Source organism: Engystomops pustulosus, chromosome 1 (assembly GCF_040894005.1).
Source record: "Engystomops pustulosus chromosome 1, aEngPut4.maternal, whole genome shotgun sequence".
In the NCBI taxonomy this organism is placed as follows: Eukaryota; Metazoa; Chordata; class Amphibia; order Anura; family Leptodactylidae; genus Engystomops; species Engystomops pustulosus.
This window is the reverse complement of record NC_092411.1, coordinates 79,908,121-79,926,866: the sequence shown is the minus strand read 5'-3', so window position 1 is coordinate 79,926,866 and position 18,746 is coordinate 79,908,121. Positions and strand designations below refer to the sequence as shown.

The following is an 18,746-nucleotide window of genomic DNA, read 5'->3' as shown; positions in this document are numbered from 1 at the left end:
ATGAAATTTTTGGTAATGCATATAACTCCTAGGCATATATCGTGTGAATAGAAGAATATTTAGACAAGAAAATCATTACAACCAATGATTTCTGTCTCCCCAGCCCCTCCTGTCCAGACTATGGCTTTTGGCTATGCGCCCCTGAAATAATGCCGGATTTGTGGCTGAACAGCCAATCCAGCAGATTGATGCCCATTGCAACAAGCCATGGATACGATTGACCAGGTGTGTCATCCTGCCAATCATAGTCATGACTATTTTCAAATGGCGTCAATCTGCCGCACTGGCTTTAAGGCCACAAATCCGGCAAAATCCGGCGAAATAGACACTTGTACAGGCAATCTCTACCTACTACACATGAAAATGGTAACTGTCAAGTAGAAAGTATAAACTTGATGACCCCTCCGGAGCCCCATCGTTATGAGCCCTCTCTGCCAGGAGGCGGAAGAGTGGTGCAGGACAGGAAGTTCTGGCCTCCGCATTGCACCCACTCCTACACTGCAAGACTATCATCGAGGAGCCTCTGCAGCCTGTGATTCAGACAGAAGGAGAGGGGGAAAAGTCCTGCAGATTTATCCGCTTGGGACTATTTTTCAGGAGCAAAAATGCCTTTACATGCGTAGAGGCGTTAATGCGATCTGTCATCGATGGGCACTTGCAGCAGCATCAGTTCTATTCAGTGACTGGCACAGGCTACAGCTAATGCACTGTCCCGATGCCGGCCCACTCCAGGGTACTCCCAGCCCTCTTGGACAAGGCGTAAACTGGGGAAAAGTTGAAATTCCTGCCCTTCTACCAGTACGAGCATGGATAAATATCCCTACATACATGTATTTCATTCCTCAGTAGAATGGACTGCTGTCCATTATTAGATGGATCTTGGAGTGAAGCTAGTACACCTGGTAATGTCATTGGAGATGACTGTGTACTGTGATCTGTAGTAATTGCTGGTCACCAGAGATGAGATTGTGTTTTGGGTTGGTTTTATTTAGTCTAATCTGCAGTAATGTGGCAGCAGTTTGTTCTTTTTTTAGTTATGATGGCGCCTGAGGCAGCAGAAATTCCCATGGATTTAATAACTTGAATTTCATTTATGACCAATATAATCTGGAATCCTCCCGAAACGGCTACACCTATTGGTAGAGCAGGTCTTCACATGAGTTCTGGATGCTTGACGTTCAAATGCAGCGTATAGCATGTTTTAACACGTTTTTCCGATGTTGTATATTTATAAATAGGATATGTATCTCTGCTGTAACTGTTAATGTATAAAAGTGATGGCTGTTCTTACAAATTCTCATGTTTTATGGAAATTGCCTTCATCTGTACAAGTTTTTAAAACTGCATTTTCACATGGTTGTCTCCCTGAGTTCACTTGCTTCACCATGTGTCCTATTTCTGTACAAATCTCTGCAGTTTATATGGTTTGGCCCAGTCAGGGCTGTCACCATAAAGAAGCCAATCCTGTGGGAGCCAACTACAATTATGGAGTTCAACTAATATACTGCAGGCAGAATGCTTTGCCTTCATAACATTAAATACTGTACACTGCATGAAACCTCATAAAATTGATACCAGCTATGCCAGACAAACCAAATCTATCAACAAAATGTGTGCTATTGACAAAAATGTGTCAAATTATTATACCTGCAGTATTACTGGTAAATGGCAGTGAATCACAAGACTTTTCTGAGCCACAATTGAGGCTGTTATCCTGACCCTTGAGACCCTCTGAAAGTTTATAGGCTGTATAGCACAAGTTAAATGTGTGTCTTATTAAAAGATGCTTGCTAATAAATTGTAAAGGTAAAATTACCATGTGAAGGTAAGACAGGCACAGTAATGTACAATGACACTTTCTTTTACAAGTGATGAGAGGCCCCAGAGACATTAAACGCTTGTTTTTTAAAAAGCAAATTTCAATTATGTAAAATGCAATTACTTCAATTATTTCTTTTTTTGTTGTTGTTGTCTTACAGCTCTGCATATGACAACGTGAACAAAGTCAGAGTTGCTATCAAGAAAATAAGCCCTTTTGAGCATCAAACCTATTGCCAGAGAACATTGAGGGAGATTAAAATCTTGCTGCGTTTCAAACATGAAAATATTATTGGAATAAATGACATTATTCGAGCTCCAACCATTGAGCAGATGAAAGATGTGTATCCTTAATTTCATGTGCTACCATTTTAAATGTATTTATTTAGTTTATGGCCTTTTTCAATAAAGGTCTATTTGTGAAATAGGTTTCTTGAATTTGCAAAAAAAACTTCTCATTCCAGAAATAGTGCAAGACATTTATACCTTTTTAAATTGAAAATAAAAATTAATGTACAGAAATTTGAACCTGTCTCCACAAATGTGACTTTTAGCTGGTGACAAGTTCCAATAGGCAGTCCTTAAGTACTTGTTTCATACAGCAGGGTAGCCTAGCAATGAGACCTATCATTCATGAACAAGGAGGCAGGGCAATGTCTGAGATTTGAAGAGGCTCAAAGCTACCAGTTAGACTTATGGGGTGTGGTTCACCAGCAGCCTGGGAGAAAAGAGTCATATTTTGAATAATAGTCAATTACAACATTTTTCTGAACGGCAAAATTGCTTAATTAAGGTACAGTGCCTCACTGACTGCTAATTTTAGGTGATGTGGGGAGGACCCTTTACCAACAGGCATAACCCTTTATCATCAGTTACTTTGATACATTTGCTGCATAAGACTGTCTCGTCTCTTTTGTACTGTCCTACTTTTAGACTCTTGATAAATCCACTCCAATGTTTAACCACTTTTTGTAGAAAATGTATAATTTACCTTACATGAACCTCTTCAGATACATTGTTCAGGATCTTATGGAAACTGATCTGTACAAGCTCTTGAAGACACAGCACCTTAGCAATGACCACATTTGTTATTTTCTGTACCAAATCCTGAGAGGCCTGAAGTATATTCACTCAGCTAATGTTTTACATCGTGATCTTAAACCATCAAACTTGCTTCTGAACACAACCTGTGATCTCAAGGTTTGTGTATTTTGTACAACTTAAAATTTTAATATGTTCTAAAACAATATAATTTTCAATGTGAAGATTTTTTTAAAGCATTTTACAATATTGTAGAGTTGGTAACATGACAAATACATAAATCTAATAGCCTACAAATTAGAAAATCGTACATTTTATTGCAGTGTGTAATAGCTTTTATTTCTTGGTTTAGGTGACATGAGCATCCAGAGTTTCTATATCTCCCTTTGGCCTGTTGTACAAGTAAGTTTGTTGCAACAAACTCGCTCTCTGTATTTGCAGGATTTACTCTCCTGAACATGTTTCTGCTAAAGTCAGCAGATATTGGTTCCATTGAGCACTTGTATGTTTGCACCTGTAAATCCTGCCCAAACCACAGCGGGTTTGTTGGAACGAAACTACTTAAATCTTTAGTAGTGTAAATATGTTTACAGCAATTTTGTTTGAATATTAACATGGTGTTGGATTGTTAAAATAATATTTTACAATGGATGTTACTGTTTCTTAAATGGCTGCAACTTAATGTATATCAAACTAGTTATTAGTTGCAAGAAAGAAAATGTTTATATAAATCTGACAATTGAGGTAAAATCCCTTTTCCAGCTGTTACTTTTAATATGGTTTAAAACAAGCATTTAAATGTATTTATTTTAACAGATCTGTGATTTTGGATTGGCACGTGTTGCAGACCCTGATCATGACCACACTGGTTTTCTGACAGAGTATGTGGCCACTCGCTGGTATCGAGCTCCAGAAATAATGTTAAATTCCAAGGTAATCCTTTTGATCTTTTAAAACGTAAATAAAATGAAAAACTGAATTGTACAAGTCAATAAAGCATATAATAATCTTTGGAATAAACCGTGTATACTCGAGTATAAGCCGAGACCCCTAATTTTACCACCAAAAACTGGAAAAACTATTGACTCGAGTTTAAGCCGAGGGTGGGAAATGCATTGGTCACAGCCCCCCCCCCCCCCCTTCATGTAGTAGCCAGCCGGCCCCCATGTATTATACAGCCAGCCTGCCAGCACTTAAAAAAATTAAACTTATACTCACCTTCCGATGCTCGGCGCTGCTCCCCGATCTCGGGTCATCTTCTTCTTTCTTTCTTTTTATAGACTCTTGTATAAGCCGAGGTGACTTTTTCAGCACATTTTTTGTGCTGAAAAACTCTGCTTATACACAAGTATATACGATACTTTAGAAATATGTTCCTGTGACCTTTTTTCTACTGATGTACTATCTTGTATAAGCAATATGTGCAAATCGACTTTCTTTCCTGTACTAAACTGACAATTCAGAGAAGAACCTGGCGACGATTCTAATGCAATAACTATAGTCCAAGAGCTAAATCTTAAAGTGAAATTTTCACTAGGTATGGAAAGAGTTAAAGGACATCTACCACTCGATTACTGGGTGTAGAGTGTTCGAAGTAGGCTGCTCCTTATGTCTAGGGGATGGGGGGGGACTGGATTTTACATGTACCATATATACTCTAGTATAAGCAAAAAAAAATGTGGTGAAAATCCCTAACTCTGCTTATACTCGAGCCTATGAAAAACTTTGTACTCCTCTTTCTGACGCCCTCTACAGGTCCTCCTCTTTCTTCCGCTCTGGCTCTGTCTTCTGGTCTCCACACTCTGTGTTGCGCACACTGTGATGTCGGCAAGCAGCTGATGTCATGGTATATGCGACTGCGCCGTGTGGGGAGCTGAAGACAGAAGAGGACCAGGTGGGGTCGTTGGAAAGGCGAGTATGGAGTTTTTTTGGGGGTTTTTTTTAGGCAGGGTGGGGGCAGGCGCTGGCTATATGCTTGGTAGGATGTGACCAATGCATTAACCACCCTAGGCTTATACTCGAGTCAATAATTTTTACTTGGTGCCTCTGCTTATACTTACGTCGGCTTATACTTGAGTATATACAGGCAGTCCCCGGGTTACGTACAAGATAGGGTCCGTCGGTTTGTTCTTAAGTTGAATTTGTATGCAAGTCGAAACTGTATATTTTATAATTGTAGATCCAAACAAATTTTTTTTTTGCCCCAGTGACAATTGGATTTTCAAAATTTTAGCTGAAATGAGACCAAGAATTATCAATAAAACTTCATTACAGACACCTTACAGCTGATCATTGCAGTCTGGGACTAAAGGAAAGCATCCAGAGAGCTTCACCAGAGGTCACAGTGGGCAGAGGGGTCCGTCTGTAACTATGGGTCGTCTGTAAGTCGGGTGTCCTTAAGTAGGGGACTGCCTGTATATTATTTCTTCTTTATTGCCGAAATAATAACTTTCCCACAGGCGCTCAGGCTGACTCGGTTTCCATAGACTTTAATATATTCACGGCCCTTAATCGTGTGACTGTCTTGTTATATCTAACTAAAATAGTAAATGGGTTACTAGAACCTTAAAATATACAATTTTAGTTGCCAGGTAATTTACTGAAAAAAAGTTGTTTTTTTTTTTGTTTTTTTTTTTTCCTCTTTAGGGGTATACCAAGTCAATTGATATTTGGTCCGTTGGCTGCATCCTGGCAGAAATGCTTTCAAATCGGCCCATATTTCCAGGAAAACATTACCTTGATCAACTTAATCACATCCTTGGTAAGGGCATATTAATAACAAAATTTAGGAAAATTATGTTGGATATGTTGGAGTTGTTTACTTTTTTGTTTTCCCTACCAGGTATTCTTGGATCACCTTCTCAAGAGGATCTGAACTGTATAATCAATTTGAAAGCTAGAAACTACTTGCTTTCACTCCCACATAAAAATAAGGTGCCCTGGAATAGACTTTTCCCCAATGCAGACCCCAAAGGTAAGGTTAAATGTTCTTTTGGAGTTTTCAACAAACTCTCATTAGTACAAGTAAATACGGAACTCAAATTTTTGTTAGAGAAATTGTCTGCCTTTCTTCAGCTGAATTCAGTATTTCTATGACAAAACAAACTGCAGCTAATACTAGTTTCATGTAAGTGGTCTGTATAGAAACCTTTAGGCTACATTCACACTTCCGCATAGGGGACCTATATACGGCCGATATATGTCCCACATAGAGCGCACTGCGCCCTATGGGAGCAGTACGGTGCGGCACCGTACTGCTCTGTACCCTGTGAAAAGATGTGAATCCAGCTCCAGACTGTGATCTGCCTCTGTGACTGCCTAGAACAGTATGCTTTGAATCTCAATTTGTGTTTTATTCACCTCAGTAGCTCTCTAGAATGTCCTGTATTTGCTGGTGCTTCTGCTGTTGCATGTTTTTATGGATCAGATCCTAGATTGATACTGAATGTGATCGTTAACTGTCATAATTGCTAATGTTTGTGACAGGTGTTTGCTGCGTAATTCTTGGCCTATGAGTCGTGAACCTTTTGAAAAGCTGGATGAGGGGTCTAGTTTTGAAAATGTGTTCATATGCAGTAATATTTCATATTTATTTTACAGCCAGTGCAGTTTAACCCCTTCACGGCTGTCACATTGTGTATCTGGATTGTGTATGATTTATAGAACCAGAGATATCTACCCAGAAAGTTATATATAAAAATCTAATCTTTTTTTACTGCAACTTTAAAGGGGTCTTCCCACAAAGACAAGTTGGACCCTATCCACGGGATAGGGCCTAACTTGCTGATCAGTGGGGGTCTCGGTGCTGAGACCCCCGTAGATATCAAAACGAGGGGTCCAACCAACCCCTTGTCGCTCCTCAGAGATTAATTGAGCAGATGGCTGCGTATGACCGTTCTGCTTCATTAGTCTGTGGAGCTGATGGAGATCGCCGAGCGATATCCATAGAGATTAATAGAGCAGAACGGTCATATGTGGCCGTCTCCCTCATTAGTTTGAGGAGCGGTGAGGGGCCAGTTGGACCCCTCGTTTTTCGCAATCTGTGGGGTTCTCCCTACTGATCCACTGGATAGGACCTGACTTGTCTTTGTGGGAAAACCCCTTTTAAAGTTACAACTTAACGCGGAAATTTAGAGTGAATATCTCCATTTCCGAGAAGCATCCATGCACAATCCAGATATCATATTAAAAGGGAGATTATAATATGACACGCTGTGTTTCTATAAGGCTTTTGTCATTCTTGGTTCAAGACTTTCCTATGCCCACAATCCCTTTATTTTTCCTTGTTTCAGCCCTTGATTTGTTGGACAAAATGTTGACCTTCAATCCTCACAAACGAATTGAAGTAGAGGCAGCTTTGGCCCATCCATATTTGGAGCAGTATTATGACCCAAGTGATGAGGTAAGTTTTAAATACATTTATAAATGTACATTTTTAAATTGCATGAACATCCATAATATAACTTTAGAGCGTGTTCAAATTGGCCACTATACAAGGACTGACAGCAGCATCATACTGTGTTGTTCCAGCACCATCCTTCTGCTTGCAGTATGGGAATGTGCTATCTTGGTTTGCACCCCGACTACAGTCATGAAGCAACTGCAGATACTCGGCAGTAAGGATAATGTTAAAAGCCCTATTCTTCCATTAAAGGGAACCAGTCACCACGTTTTTCACAAATACAGCCAGTGGAAGGTTCCTATAGAGCTCTAGTAACTATCTGAAACCCTGCTATTAGCTAAAAATTGTTTCCCTAGATCCCCATAAAATCAGTAATAATCTTGCCTGGTATCTATGCATCTTTGGAGCGAGTCGAAGGGCGTGGCCTAATGTCATGTAACCAGGGCGACATAATCAAAGGTCCTTAAGCTACTTAAACTATACCCAATGTACATATCTGACCACATAAAGCAATCACAGCAGCTTCCATGGACTTCTACTGCTCTCCATTCAGGCTGCAGTGATTTCATGTGATAAAATATGCTGCGATTTCATGAGATATATGCTTCGTGTACAGTTTCTAATGCTACAAAAGCTATAGGACCTGCAATGTCACCCTGGTCACATGACATTACAGCTGCATACAGAGAGAGGATGGGGAGGAGCAGCTGGATTCAGCCCGAGGAGGAATCGCCCACCTTGACTCGCTATACATATGCTTAGATAACAGGTAAAACTATAAAGTTGAATATATGGGAATCTCAGGGGAATAATTTTTAGCTAAAAGAAAGATGTCAGATAGTTACTAGGGATCTAAGGTTTCTTTGCTTTATCACTGTAGTCTGGATTGTGGGTCTTGTTGCACTTGCACAAATTACTACTGTCATCAGGATTGCCATGTTAAAATGAATCTGGAATTATCTGCCCAATTGTAGTGTGAATCTCCCTATGTAAGATTTGAGCATATGCTGCTCACATAGTCTATGGAGCCTAATGTAACCCCGTATAAGGCATCTGCGCATACTCCAAATATTTCTGTTGAAGCGCAGTACATCCTGTACTCCTTGGCACAGCTCATGAGCCTCCCACAACTCACCGATTGCAGTTTAGTGTGGTGGAGCTAAAACCCTAAAATGATGGATTGTATATGGTTATTTATTACACCCATAATCCGGAAAACAAAATTGCCTAAGCCTCTTCACAGTTACATCGTGAGAGAAGATGGAGTAGACTTTTTATTGGTCAGTAGGGGGCCCAGAAATTGGGCATCTAGCAATCACGCATTGATCGCCTATCCCATGGACATCCTCTATATAGAATAGATTAGTATTTACTGGTTTATGGTTATGTTGTCCAATAAACTTCCCTGGATTTGTAACTTTGCAAATTTATACGTCCCCCAACGGTCATGTGAATTCGCCCTAAGCTGCGTGAGGACTTGTTTTTCTGAGGGGAATAGGTTTCTATTTTTAATGGCTCCATTTTATATAGTTACATGGTTCTCGTCCTTGATTCATTTCTATGAACTTTCCAGGGTTTGGGGGAATTTAAAAAAAAAAATAAAATATGAAAAGGACCAAGTACCGTACTTGAGTTGTGTATTATGCTTTAAGTTACACTATTTCCAGCTTCTTCTTCTAAGCCACAAGCTATTGGTGCAGTGGTTGCTACCAGTAGCAGTTTGTGAGGGGGATGTGCTGGATCACAACCAGCTTCTCCAAGTTTCAAGATTTGTGATCTGCCTTTTGAAACTTGATGCAATGCCTGTATCTTCCAACATTTGTCTTGTTTTTTTACTCCGACTGAAATGTAAAATTAAGCAGATTTCCAATATATACAAAAAGATCTCAAGGCCAATAGTTTCCTAACTCAAACCCTTGGATTGATCATGATTTAATTGCACCATTGGTTTGTAACATGGCTGCGGCTCTAAGGAATAAAATTGGAAGTAAACAGATTGGCTCAGGGAGAGTTGGTATTAGAGTTAATCCGATGGCTAACACAATACCTGCATAAAGCATCTTTTTGGTGTGATCTGAAGTGTATGTGACATCTGAAGAGCATGATTACCGTCATCCATATGTCTATGTATTACATATGGATTTTGGATTTACACAAAATGGATACAATTATTTCCTGTGTCGCATAGTTAATCTGTAAATTGTAGATTTTTACTATTGTGCGGAGTGTGAATTTTTCTTTGTCTCCCATGTTTAGCCTGTTGCAGAAGCCCCCTTTAAATTTGAGATGGAGTTAGATGACCTGCCCAAGGAGACACTGAAGGAGTTAATTTTTGAAGAAACTGCTAGATTCCAACCTGGTTACTGACTGTAATATGACCACAGGTAAGGCCGTAATGTGTTTCCGAGCAGACTGTAGTATAGTGTTAGGCTACATTCACACTAACGTATGGGGGACGTATATACGGCCGACGTATATACGGCCGATATACGTCCCCCATACACTCCTATGGGCGCACGGCACCCTACGGGAGCGGTACGGTGCAGCACACGTGCGGCACCGTACCGTTCCGTACCCGGGAAAAAGATAGGACCTGTCCTATCTTTTCCCGTAATACGGGGCCGTGCGCCATAGGTTGCTATGGAGAGGGGCGGGGGTGAGCTGCGCTCACCTCCTCCTCCTCTCCCCGTACACTGCCGTTGCCCGCTACGGTACGGTACGGGCGGGCGGGCAACGGCAGTGTGAATATAGCCTTAATCTTTACATGCAATATGTGATGATGCATTGGTGCAGTGAAGTTTTCTTATGTCCAGTATTCTACCCCCACATACTCTAAAGAAATGGACCTCATGACAAGTGCTTTGTGACATTCTAGCTGTTCACATTCATTTTCCTCAATCTTTATCATTATGATTATTCATACGGTTCTGCTTTGTGAATTGTTTTTTGTTTATTTTTTTTTTGTTCACCAACTGTTGAGTCTTGTTCTTTGGCACCAACAGCTACAAATATGTACAAATGTGAAATTCAGTGACAGTGTGATCCATGTGTGGGTAGAATACTCATCATATTTGGCAGTAGCATTTTGTCCCATGTTTTCCCTCCCTTATAAGCATAAACATGGATTCTTGTGAGAAATTCACTGTAAACGTTATCTGTGTAAAACACCCAAGTTGTGGAGCTACAGATACATGGTAAAATGTGCAGGAACTGTGTAAAAACATAACGCCTCTGTCTCTGTGTTTGTGGCTTTAATGTATGCAGTAATTGTGTACAGTCTCCATTATACTCAGTGGGGCAATGCATTAATACATGGTGTGGTATGGCTCTTTTGCTCCAAAAAAAATCTGCTTTGTCCCTGGCTGAAGCAGATTTCAGTTCTGGTCCATAAGACCTGAAACAATGTGACATAATTGAGAGTACGGGACCAATACATTACAATTATTTTGATGCTGGCCATCAATGTTTTCTACTATGCAACTCCTTTAAGGATGACACCTTCCGCAGACTGTCCTTAAAGAGGGTCATAACATTTTAGTGTGTTTTATCACATATGTGGCTAAGCTCTGTTCACACCTGTCATCAGCGGGTTCCATTCCCACTTCCTTTACAAAATAGTGGAAAGGATAGCACAGCAGCTACTGCTGTTCTAATGGAACCGTAGCAGAAGGCGACCTTCCTCACATTGAAGTCAATGAGAAACACAAGGTGAATGGAGACTTTCTGTTCATTGTTTCCGTTACTCTTCTAAAATGGAGTGTGTAACGGAAACCCCAGACTTGGGTGTGAACTGAGCCTCAATCTGTTCATGTAATCAAATTGCTAATCCACAAAGGTATCTTGGCAATTATAGCCAATTACGTCCTTATTTTCCCTCATTTTTGCTGTTTTATGATGTAAGGAAGAGATTTCTACATGGACCATGTCTCCTAAATTGTTTCTTTTCTGCTTCTCTTAAAGGGAAAGGTTGTGAAGGACTTCGCACTCCAACATCTGTGTTCTTGACAGTTCTTCCTCCTTTGGCCATGTCCTGTGACCCATCTCAGCTTGTCCAGTCTAACTCCTTTGAGCCATTAAGGAGGGTGGTTCCTGGTAGTTGTGGCTTTTTATGCTTATGATGAATTCTTTCAGTCTGGAGAAGTATTCTTGACACTCCTTTTTGTAAAGCCCAGTTGCAGTACGGTGCAGTCGCAAACTCGCTGATACCTTAACTGCCTGTATATTCCTTTAGGGTTTTTTTTTTTTTTAAATGATTTATTACCCTTCTGTTAAGTGGAAAAATTGTGTCCTTTTCACGGGCTTTACATATTGTGTCTAATCCCACGTTACTGATGACTGTGGTAACTGGCATTATTTTTATTTGTTTTGTGTACATTTTTTTCCTTTTTTTTTTTTTTCCCTTGGGAAAGTTGCTATTCTGGGCACTTTAAGTCTTTTGAAAGTCCCATTTACTTACACATATCATTTTAAACAGTTGCAGTGAAAAGCTTCGAAAACCTCATGGAATTGATTGTAGTTTCCTGTTTTCTCTAGCACTTTGAGCTAAATAAGCAATTTTAACCATTTATGTGCTTGAGGGATCTTATCCATATATATATAAATATACAAGGTATATTAAAAAAAAAAGCTTACTTTGTAGATCACATTCAATCATAGCAATGAAATGCTGCTGCAATATACCATCTATTGAATAGATACCTGAATCTAAGTCTCTAAACTGGTGACTGTGCCATGGCGCTGGCTTTTCATGTACGGATCAAATTGAGGAAGCTGCATTTACACAGGGGAGATGCATAATCAGCACCTCAACCTCTCCTAAAATCACCTTTTTCCAGATTAATACGAAGCTTCATGTTGTGCGATGAATCCGCATGCTAGTGCTCTCCTGAATGGTGCCGTGCTCATTGACTGTTGAGGCATTTGCATTAGTCCTCCCTCCTTTATACAATGGCACATGACTTGGGCAATACACTGCATCGATTAGTAATGATGGGTGTATTTCTCATGTTATTGAAATTACTCGGGCGTACAGCTAGATTAGCGCTCGGAGTCCTGGCGGTTTAATCCATTTTTTTTTGTTTTGTTTTTTTTCTTGGCTTTGCAATGAGCAGCAATCCAGCAAGCACTCAACTCTTTTACACTGTATCCATTACTTCCTCTCCTTTCTGGTATTTGTTCCTGGAGTTGTATTCCGTGGAGTTTACTAGATGTTATGTCGCTGTGCAGTGCCTCCTCCTCTTTCCTCACTGCTCTCCGTGGTGAACGACTTTGCCTTGTTGAAAATGACCGTGCCCTCGCATGACTGTTAAGCTTTTCTGTGCAAAGATTGTCTAAGTGCCACATGCATATGACTGGTTGAAACAAGATCTCTTACCTCTAAATTGTGTGTAATGAATTTTTCTCCTGTGACCTTCATAAGAATGGAACAGCTCTTTTAAAACCCTTTTTGTTTTTGTTTTTTTCCCTTTTTGGTGGTTATTCTTTTATTTCAGTTTTCTTCCTGTCTGGCAAAAATTCTAGTGACTTGTCTGAACTGCCTAGGAAATGAGCAAAAATTGCACTTGTAATTTGAAAATTAATTGGGAAAAGACTCTTCATTATTTTTTTTTTTTTTTTTTGCTTATATGGTCGATTTTTGTGACGTGGGTTTTGTATAGATTTCACGTTAACTTGGTGAATGGGTTTACCTGCTAATTTGTGTCCTGCATATCGCTCATACTACTTGGATAAGATACTATGTTTTATTAAACAGTTGTGGAAAATATCTTTATGTAAACCTTTCTAAGGGCATCTGCTGTATTTGGCAGGTGGTAAATATACTGGGCTCTCGTTTTTGCTTTACATGAAAAAGGGATGGCTTTGCTTGTAACGTTGGATGGCAGAACTAGTCTCCTCATTCTTTTAGTATTTGCAGGAACCATTAGCCATACTTCACTGCAGTTGTTATCCAGCAATTCAGTTTATTTGACTAGTCTTCTGCCGGCAATGTTCCTTTATCATGGCTACTATTTATAAAAACCTAATGCTTTATAAAACGGTTCTGTTTATCAGATCTACATGTACGAGTCTTTAAACATTTCTTCAACACAAGACCCCCGATCCCCACATACTCCCATCATGACACAAAATGCTTTAAGAAACTGATTAAAAAACAAAACTTGGTTTTGCTTAAACGGCATGAACAGGGAAAGAAATGTACTATGCACTAGCAAATTTTCCCCTTCATAAGTGAAATGCATGGATCATTCAGTCATGCAAATTGCATCAGGGAAAGTAGAAGCCATATTTAAATCTTTAGAGGCATGTCGAAAAATTTCTTAAGTATATTAGCAAAAAAAGTTAAAAGAATTGTTCATAAACGACATGTGAATTTATTAAACTTTTGATATCACAAGCGTACTGCTAAATTGTTTCAAAGTCTTCAGTTTGTTGCCTAAATTTCTTTTAAACAAAACATTTCTTTCGATTTGTTTTTGCAAACATGTATTCCATTCCAGTTTTAAGTATTGCATAATTCATCTAAATGGCCAAAAATGCTTGCTGCTGCTTCCCCTTTAGAGGTTTTTTCACTACAAATGCACTTCACCTACTGCCTTCGGATTTGCTCTTGTTCCCCTATAGTCCTGCAATAACATACACCAGTGTTAGGGTTATTTCTCTCCCCCCCCCCCTGTTGCTCATACCTCCAGTCTATACCTTCTATTTTCTTCTTGCATAAAGGGCATTTGCAACAAATTTTAACTAAAATGCAACAGATTTTCAGAACATATTCCCCCCCCCCTTTCCCTACATTGCCTTTTGTGTTGTCCATATACAAACTCTCAAACAGATTACTAAAAGAGCTTTGTACTTGCTTTGTACTGTTGGTGCCTTTTTAGTCTTGTATTCAAAATGTGTGTAGCTGATTTAAGTAGGTTGTAAAGTTTAGAGGCTTCACTGCTCACACCACGGTTCCTTTTTCGTTTCGATAAAATGCATTTGAAGCTGAATCTGATGGGTGTGCAGTGAATAAATTAAGATAAAATATTTTATAACAAATTCCTGTATGTTCCTTTAAAATGTAATGTAACAGCTGAACATGTATTTTATTGTGGAAGGTATGTAATCTGGTTAATCAATTAAACAAATTGTAAAAGGTTTATAATTTTTTTTTTTTTGTTAATTCTATTGATGTATTTAACTTTTTTTCCTCAATTGGTTGATGTTCTATATTTCTGGCTTAAAATTGTGTAAAAAAGAGAAAAAAAGATAAAAAGAAAATATCTTGTAAGACTCCACAAATGCAAATAAAATCATTAAAATTGTATTCCTGTATTACCAAAAAAGCTCTAATCGGACCTACTTTTTAGTATTTGTTAACAACATAGTTCCTTAAATTTTTACATCTAGTTAGTCAAAAGTGATTAAACCTTGAAAAATTACATTATTGGAGCTGCAAAAATTATCATAGCAGTGTGCACATGAAGTTTTTGCAATATTTTTATAGCTGATGTTGGCAACCTGTGCATATGACTATAACTCTAACTTTGCTCAAATACAGCTACAAGTCTCAAGCAAGAAGCACATGAGTAATCTCAAATTGTGTACGAAATGGGAATCTCAAGAGATGTCTATAGCATTTCATTCAATCCACATTGGCAAATACTTCCTACCATAGATGTCCTTCAATATTTTTCTGTGTGTTATTTCTCATTATTTAACACATGGAGAGAGGAGCAAAAAGCCATGGAAAGTCATGACACCAGCTGGAATCTCTCAGTAATGTGAAAGCAGTGCAGCCACTTTGTGAAGATGATCAGCTGCTTCAACTGATGCCTCATTATCTAGGTGCCACACAAGAAACATCTCATGGTGGGTAAAACCATTAAGCCGTCTCCAGACCATTTAAAAAAAAAACATACTGACTCCATTGGTTTGAATCTGAAATGACCACATGCAAGACAGAGTGAAAGGAATTATCAGAAGAGTTGTCCAAGGACTGTCTGTGTAAATCCACATAAACTGGAATCAGTAGGTAAAATAGTTTCAAAGAAAATTTTTCACCACCTTGTCTGGTTTCTTGTAATACTCAGGCTCTTCAGAATTTTATGTTTAGAAGTCTTGGGCAAAATCACACCTGCGTAATGTATGTGGCTAGTATCTCCATTCAGGAGGCTCCTTAAAGTGATCACCAACCAAGGCTTTTGTACTTGGTAATATGTTTCAGTAAGTGCATTCATTACTTTATCCCTTTGTCAGTTCTCATCATTACATAATAATTCTTTATATAGCGCACACAGCATGTCAAATTGGTCCTTGTCCCCATGGGGCTCACAATCTAAACAACCTACCAGTATGTTTTTGGAGTGTGGGAGGAAACCGGAATATCCGGAGGAAACCCACGCAAACACAGAGAGAACATACACTCTCTTTGCAGATGTGTAATTTGTGGACATCTATGGTGTGGTTTCTCTGCTAATGTGGTTTGTATGAGTTGTCACCAACAGAATTTAATGTCCATGGCACCTTCAGAAATTTGACTTGCTCAATAATTTCACACTGTACATGAGGCAAACAGTAGTGTTGCAGCTGCATGAGATCCAAGACCCAACTTAAAAGATAGAACACCTGGAGGAACTTGTTGCCTGTGAAATGGTATGCAGTAAGCTGTAAAATATATTATGCAAATAAGCCAATGTACGAGGAAAAGAAATGGCTTATGCACCACCCCTGCCAATACATGGGCAGAGAAGTAGTTGCGAATGAGGCCCTCACCCTGATAGAACCCATCTAGTGAGTCTGATCAACTCTTAAAGAGGGAATTCCATAGGACTTTGGTAATTAGCAGCGGTAGATACTTAACCCTTGACTGTCCAGGCAGTATCTGAGTTATTGTCCAATTGTATTCCTTTATGTACACTGGAGTGTGATTGGGTAGTGAGCAACCACCTGACCAGGGTTTAACAAAAGCCCTGGAAAGGGGCTAGGTCTCTTAGGCCTGAGCCTCGCTTCTGAGCACAAGCTCTCACCACATGAGCAGCTCTTAGGCCTTGGCTTTCCTAGAGAGCAGATCTTCCAGACCACACACAGAGAATGTCTGTGCACCTCTAGCACAGACAAACCGCTACGGCCTCCATCCCAGCCTGTATTTACTACCAGGCTGGTGAAACTGCTTTTGAGGGTCACTCTCCATGACCACTCCAGTATTCAGGAATCCCCAACAATCCGGCATCTGTTCTGAGATCGTTTTGGCCCGTTGCCTACAGTTGTTCCAATAAAGAACGGTGAGTTATTTTGCACAACGTTGCCTCTGCCTGGTCCCTGGATACAGCTGTACCATCAAGGGCTCCCCATCCATCACCCAGGGACATATACTACGGACACTAAGGGGTTGCCCCAGGGATAACCAGTACCTCATCCTCTCCCTCCATATTTCTTACACACCCCACCTGCTGGAGACCTGCCAGGCTGTAAGACAGCCCTCCGCTCCCCATACCAAGCACCATGTCACTAGCGTGCCTAGGCCGCAACCGCCTCCCACTCCGGTATTCTGGGCCCCGGATGCCTCCAGGCCCCAAAGAAAGGCTAGGCCCTGGTGGGGATGTTGCACTTAGCTCGCTACATACAACGAAAAACTTATCTTGTCTAAAATTTTCTTTCCTGGAGTGCATACCAGTGCATCACACCTACATACGGGTTAACACCCCCAGGATACTATTGGAAGAGACCTGTGACTAAGCAATAGCAAATCAATCAATCACCATTCGACTGCCTATATAAGGCTGAGCAGAATACATGCTCCCTGTATATTTCACAGGCGGGCCAATGGTAATTTGATTATGGTTATTGCTTACTAACCTGCCTCGCATGATGGTATCCTGGGGGTGTTAATCCATATGTACAGTACAGACCAAATGTTTGGAGACCATCTCATTCAGTTTTCTGTATTTTCATGACAATAAAAATTGTAAATTTACACTGAATGCATAAAAACTATAAATTAACATGTGGAATTATATACTTAAAGGGGTTGTACACTTTCAGCAAATATTTGATGTGATTTGTGTAAGGAAAAGTTATACAATTTTTTTCAATATACTATGTTACCGTTATCAAACAGCTACTATTACACTCTGTGATAATGACGGTTTGTGCACCTGCATGTCCATGACGTGGACAGATTTCTATCCACTGAAAGTAAACAAAGAAGTTTCCTATAGCATAACAGCAAGCAGATCTAGAAAACTGAGGAACTGAGTAGATTGGAAACTTGTTTAACTTATCCTACACAAACCATATCAAATATTTGCTTAAAGTGGACAACTCCTTCCCCACTTTTGTTAAACTGAAAATAGGTCTTCTATTCTAGGTTCTTCAAAGTAGCCACCTTTTGCTTTGAGTACTGCTTTGCACACTCCTGGCATTCTCTTGATGAGCTTCAAGAGGTAGTCACCTGAAATGGTCTTCCAACAATCTTGTAGGATAGCCCTTACATAGCCTGGAGATGTGTTTGGGTTCATTGTCCTGTTGAAAAATAAATGATGGTCCAACTAAATGCAAAGTGGATGGAATAGCATGCCGCTGCAAGATGCTGGGCTAACCATGCTGGTTCAGTATACCGTATATACTGGAAGCAGAGTTTTTCAGCACAAAAAGATGCTGAAAAACCCTTAGGCTACATTCACACTGCCGTATGGAGGACGTATATACGGCCAGCGTATATATGGCCGATATACATCCTTCATAGACAGCAATGGGCGCACGGCGCCCTACGAGAGTGGTACGGTGCGGCACCGTACCCGGAAAAAAGATAGGACCTGTCCTATCTTTTCCCGTAATACGGCGCTGTGCGCCATGTATCTCTATGGAGGGGGCGGGGGTGAGCTGCGCTCACCTCCTCTCCCCGTGCACTGCTGTTGCCCGGTACAATTTTAAACCCGCACGGTGAACAGCGTTAGAAAAAAAAAATAAAAATCTATCATTTTTCAACAAATACCCAGACAAAAAAATGTTCTAAAAAGCTATCAACAGAAAAGCACATCAACACAGAAGTTATGCCTCTGAAAAGCTGAGAATAAAGATATTATTTTTCCGTTATGCTGGGCAGGCAAAAAAAAGTGCTAAAAATTGATGAGTTTGTTTGTTTCTCCCTTTTAAATAGTTAATAATAATAATTTCTTTATTTATATAGTGCACACATATTACGCAGCGCTGCACAGAGCTTGCCAAATCGTTCATCGTTAATGAAATCTCATGAATAAGCTATAGCCCCCATTCCATAAATAACACGCCCTCATAGGTTCACGTTACCAAAAAGAAAAAAAATGTATATCCTGTACAATGTGACAATACAAATCTGCTCTGAGTGTCACTGATTTCATTCCATGCCTGGCCGTGCGCCCACACAGCGTGTTACCACCACACATGGGGTATTGGTGCACCTAGGAGAAATGCAGAGCATTTCATCATTGTGAATAATTTTTGGCCTATATAAATTTATTTTCCC

The 18,746-nt window shown here is 39.8% G+C and overlaps 1 protein-coding gene across 1 annotated transcript in view; it reads left to right on the top strand.

The window, feature by feature from the left end:
• The window catches only part of MAPK1 (mitogen-activated protein kinase 1), a 30,061-nt gene extending 17,968 nt beyond the window's left edge, over window positions 1-12,093 (top strand). The window contains exons 2-9 of the mRNA XM_072144556.1: window positions 1,980-2,162; window positions 2,829-3,018; window positions 3,676-3,792; window positions 5,506-5,620; window positions 5,702-5,833; window positions 7,152-7,261; window positions 9,518-9,645; window positions 11,222-12,093. Of these exons, the coding sequence (XP_072000657.1) occupies window positions 1,980-2,162; window positions 2,829-3,018; window positions 3,676-3,792; window positions 5,506-5,620; window positions 5,702-5,833; window positions 7,152-7,261; window positions 9,518-9,628 (958 nt within the window). The 3' untranslated portion in view covers window positions 9,629-9,645; window positions 11,222-12,093. The remainder of the gene's footprint in view (window positions 1-1,979; window positions 2,163-2,828; window positions 3,019-3,675; window positions 3,793-5,505; window positions 5,621-5,701; window positions 5,834-7,151; window positions 7,262-9,517; window positions 9,646-11,221) is intronic.
• The last annotated feature ends 6,653 nt before the right edge of the window (window positions 12,094-18,746 follow it).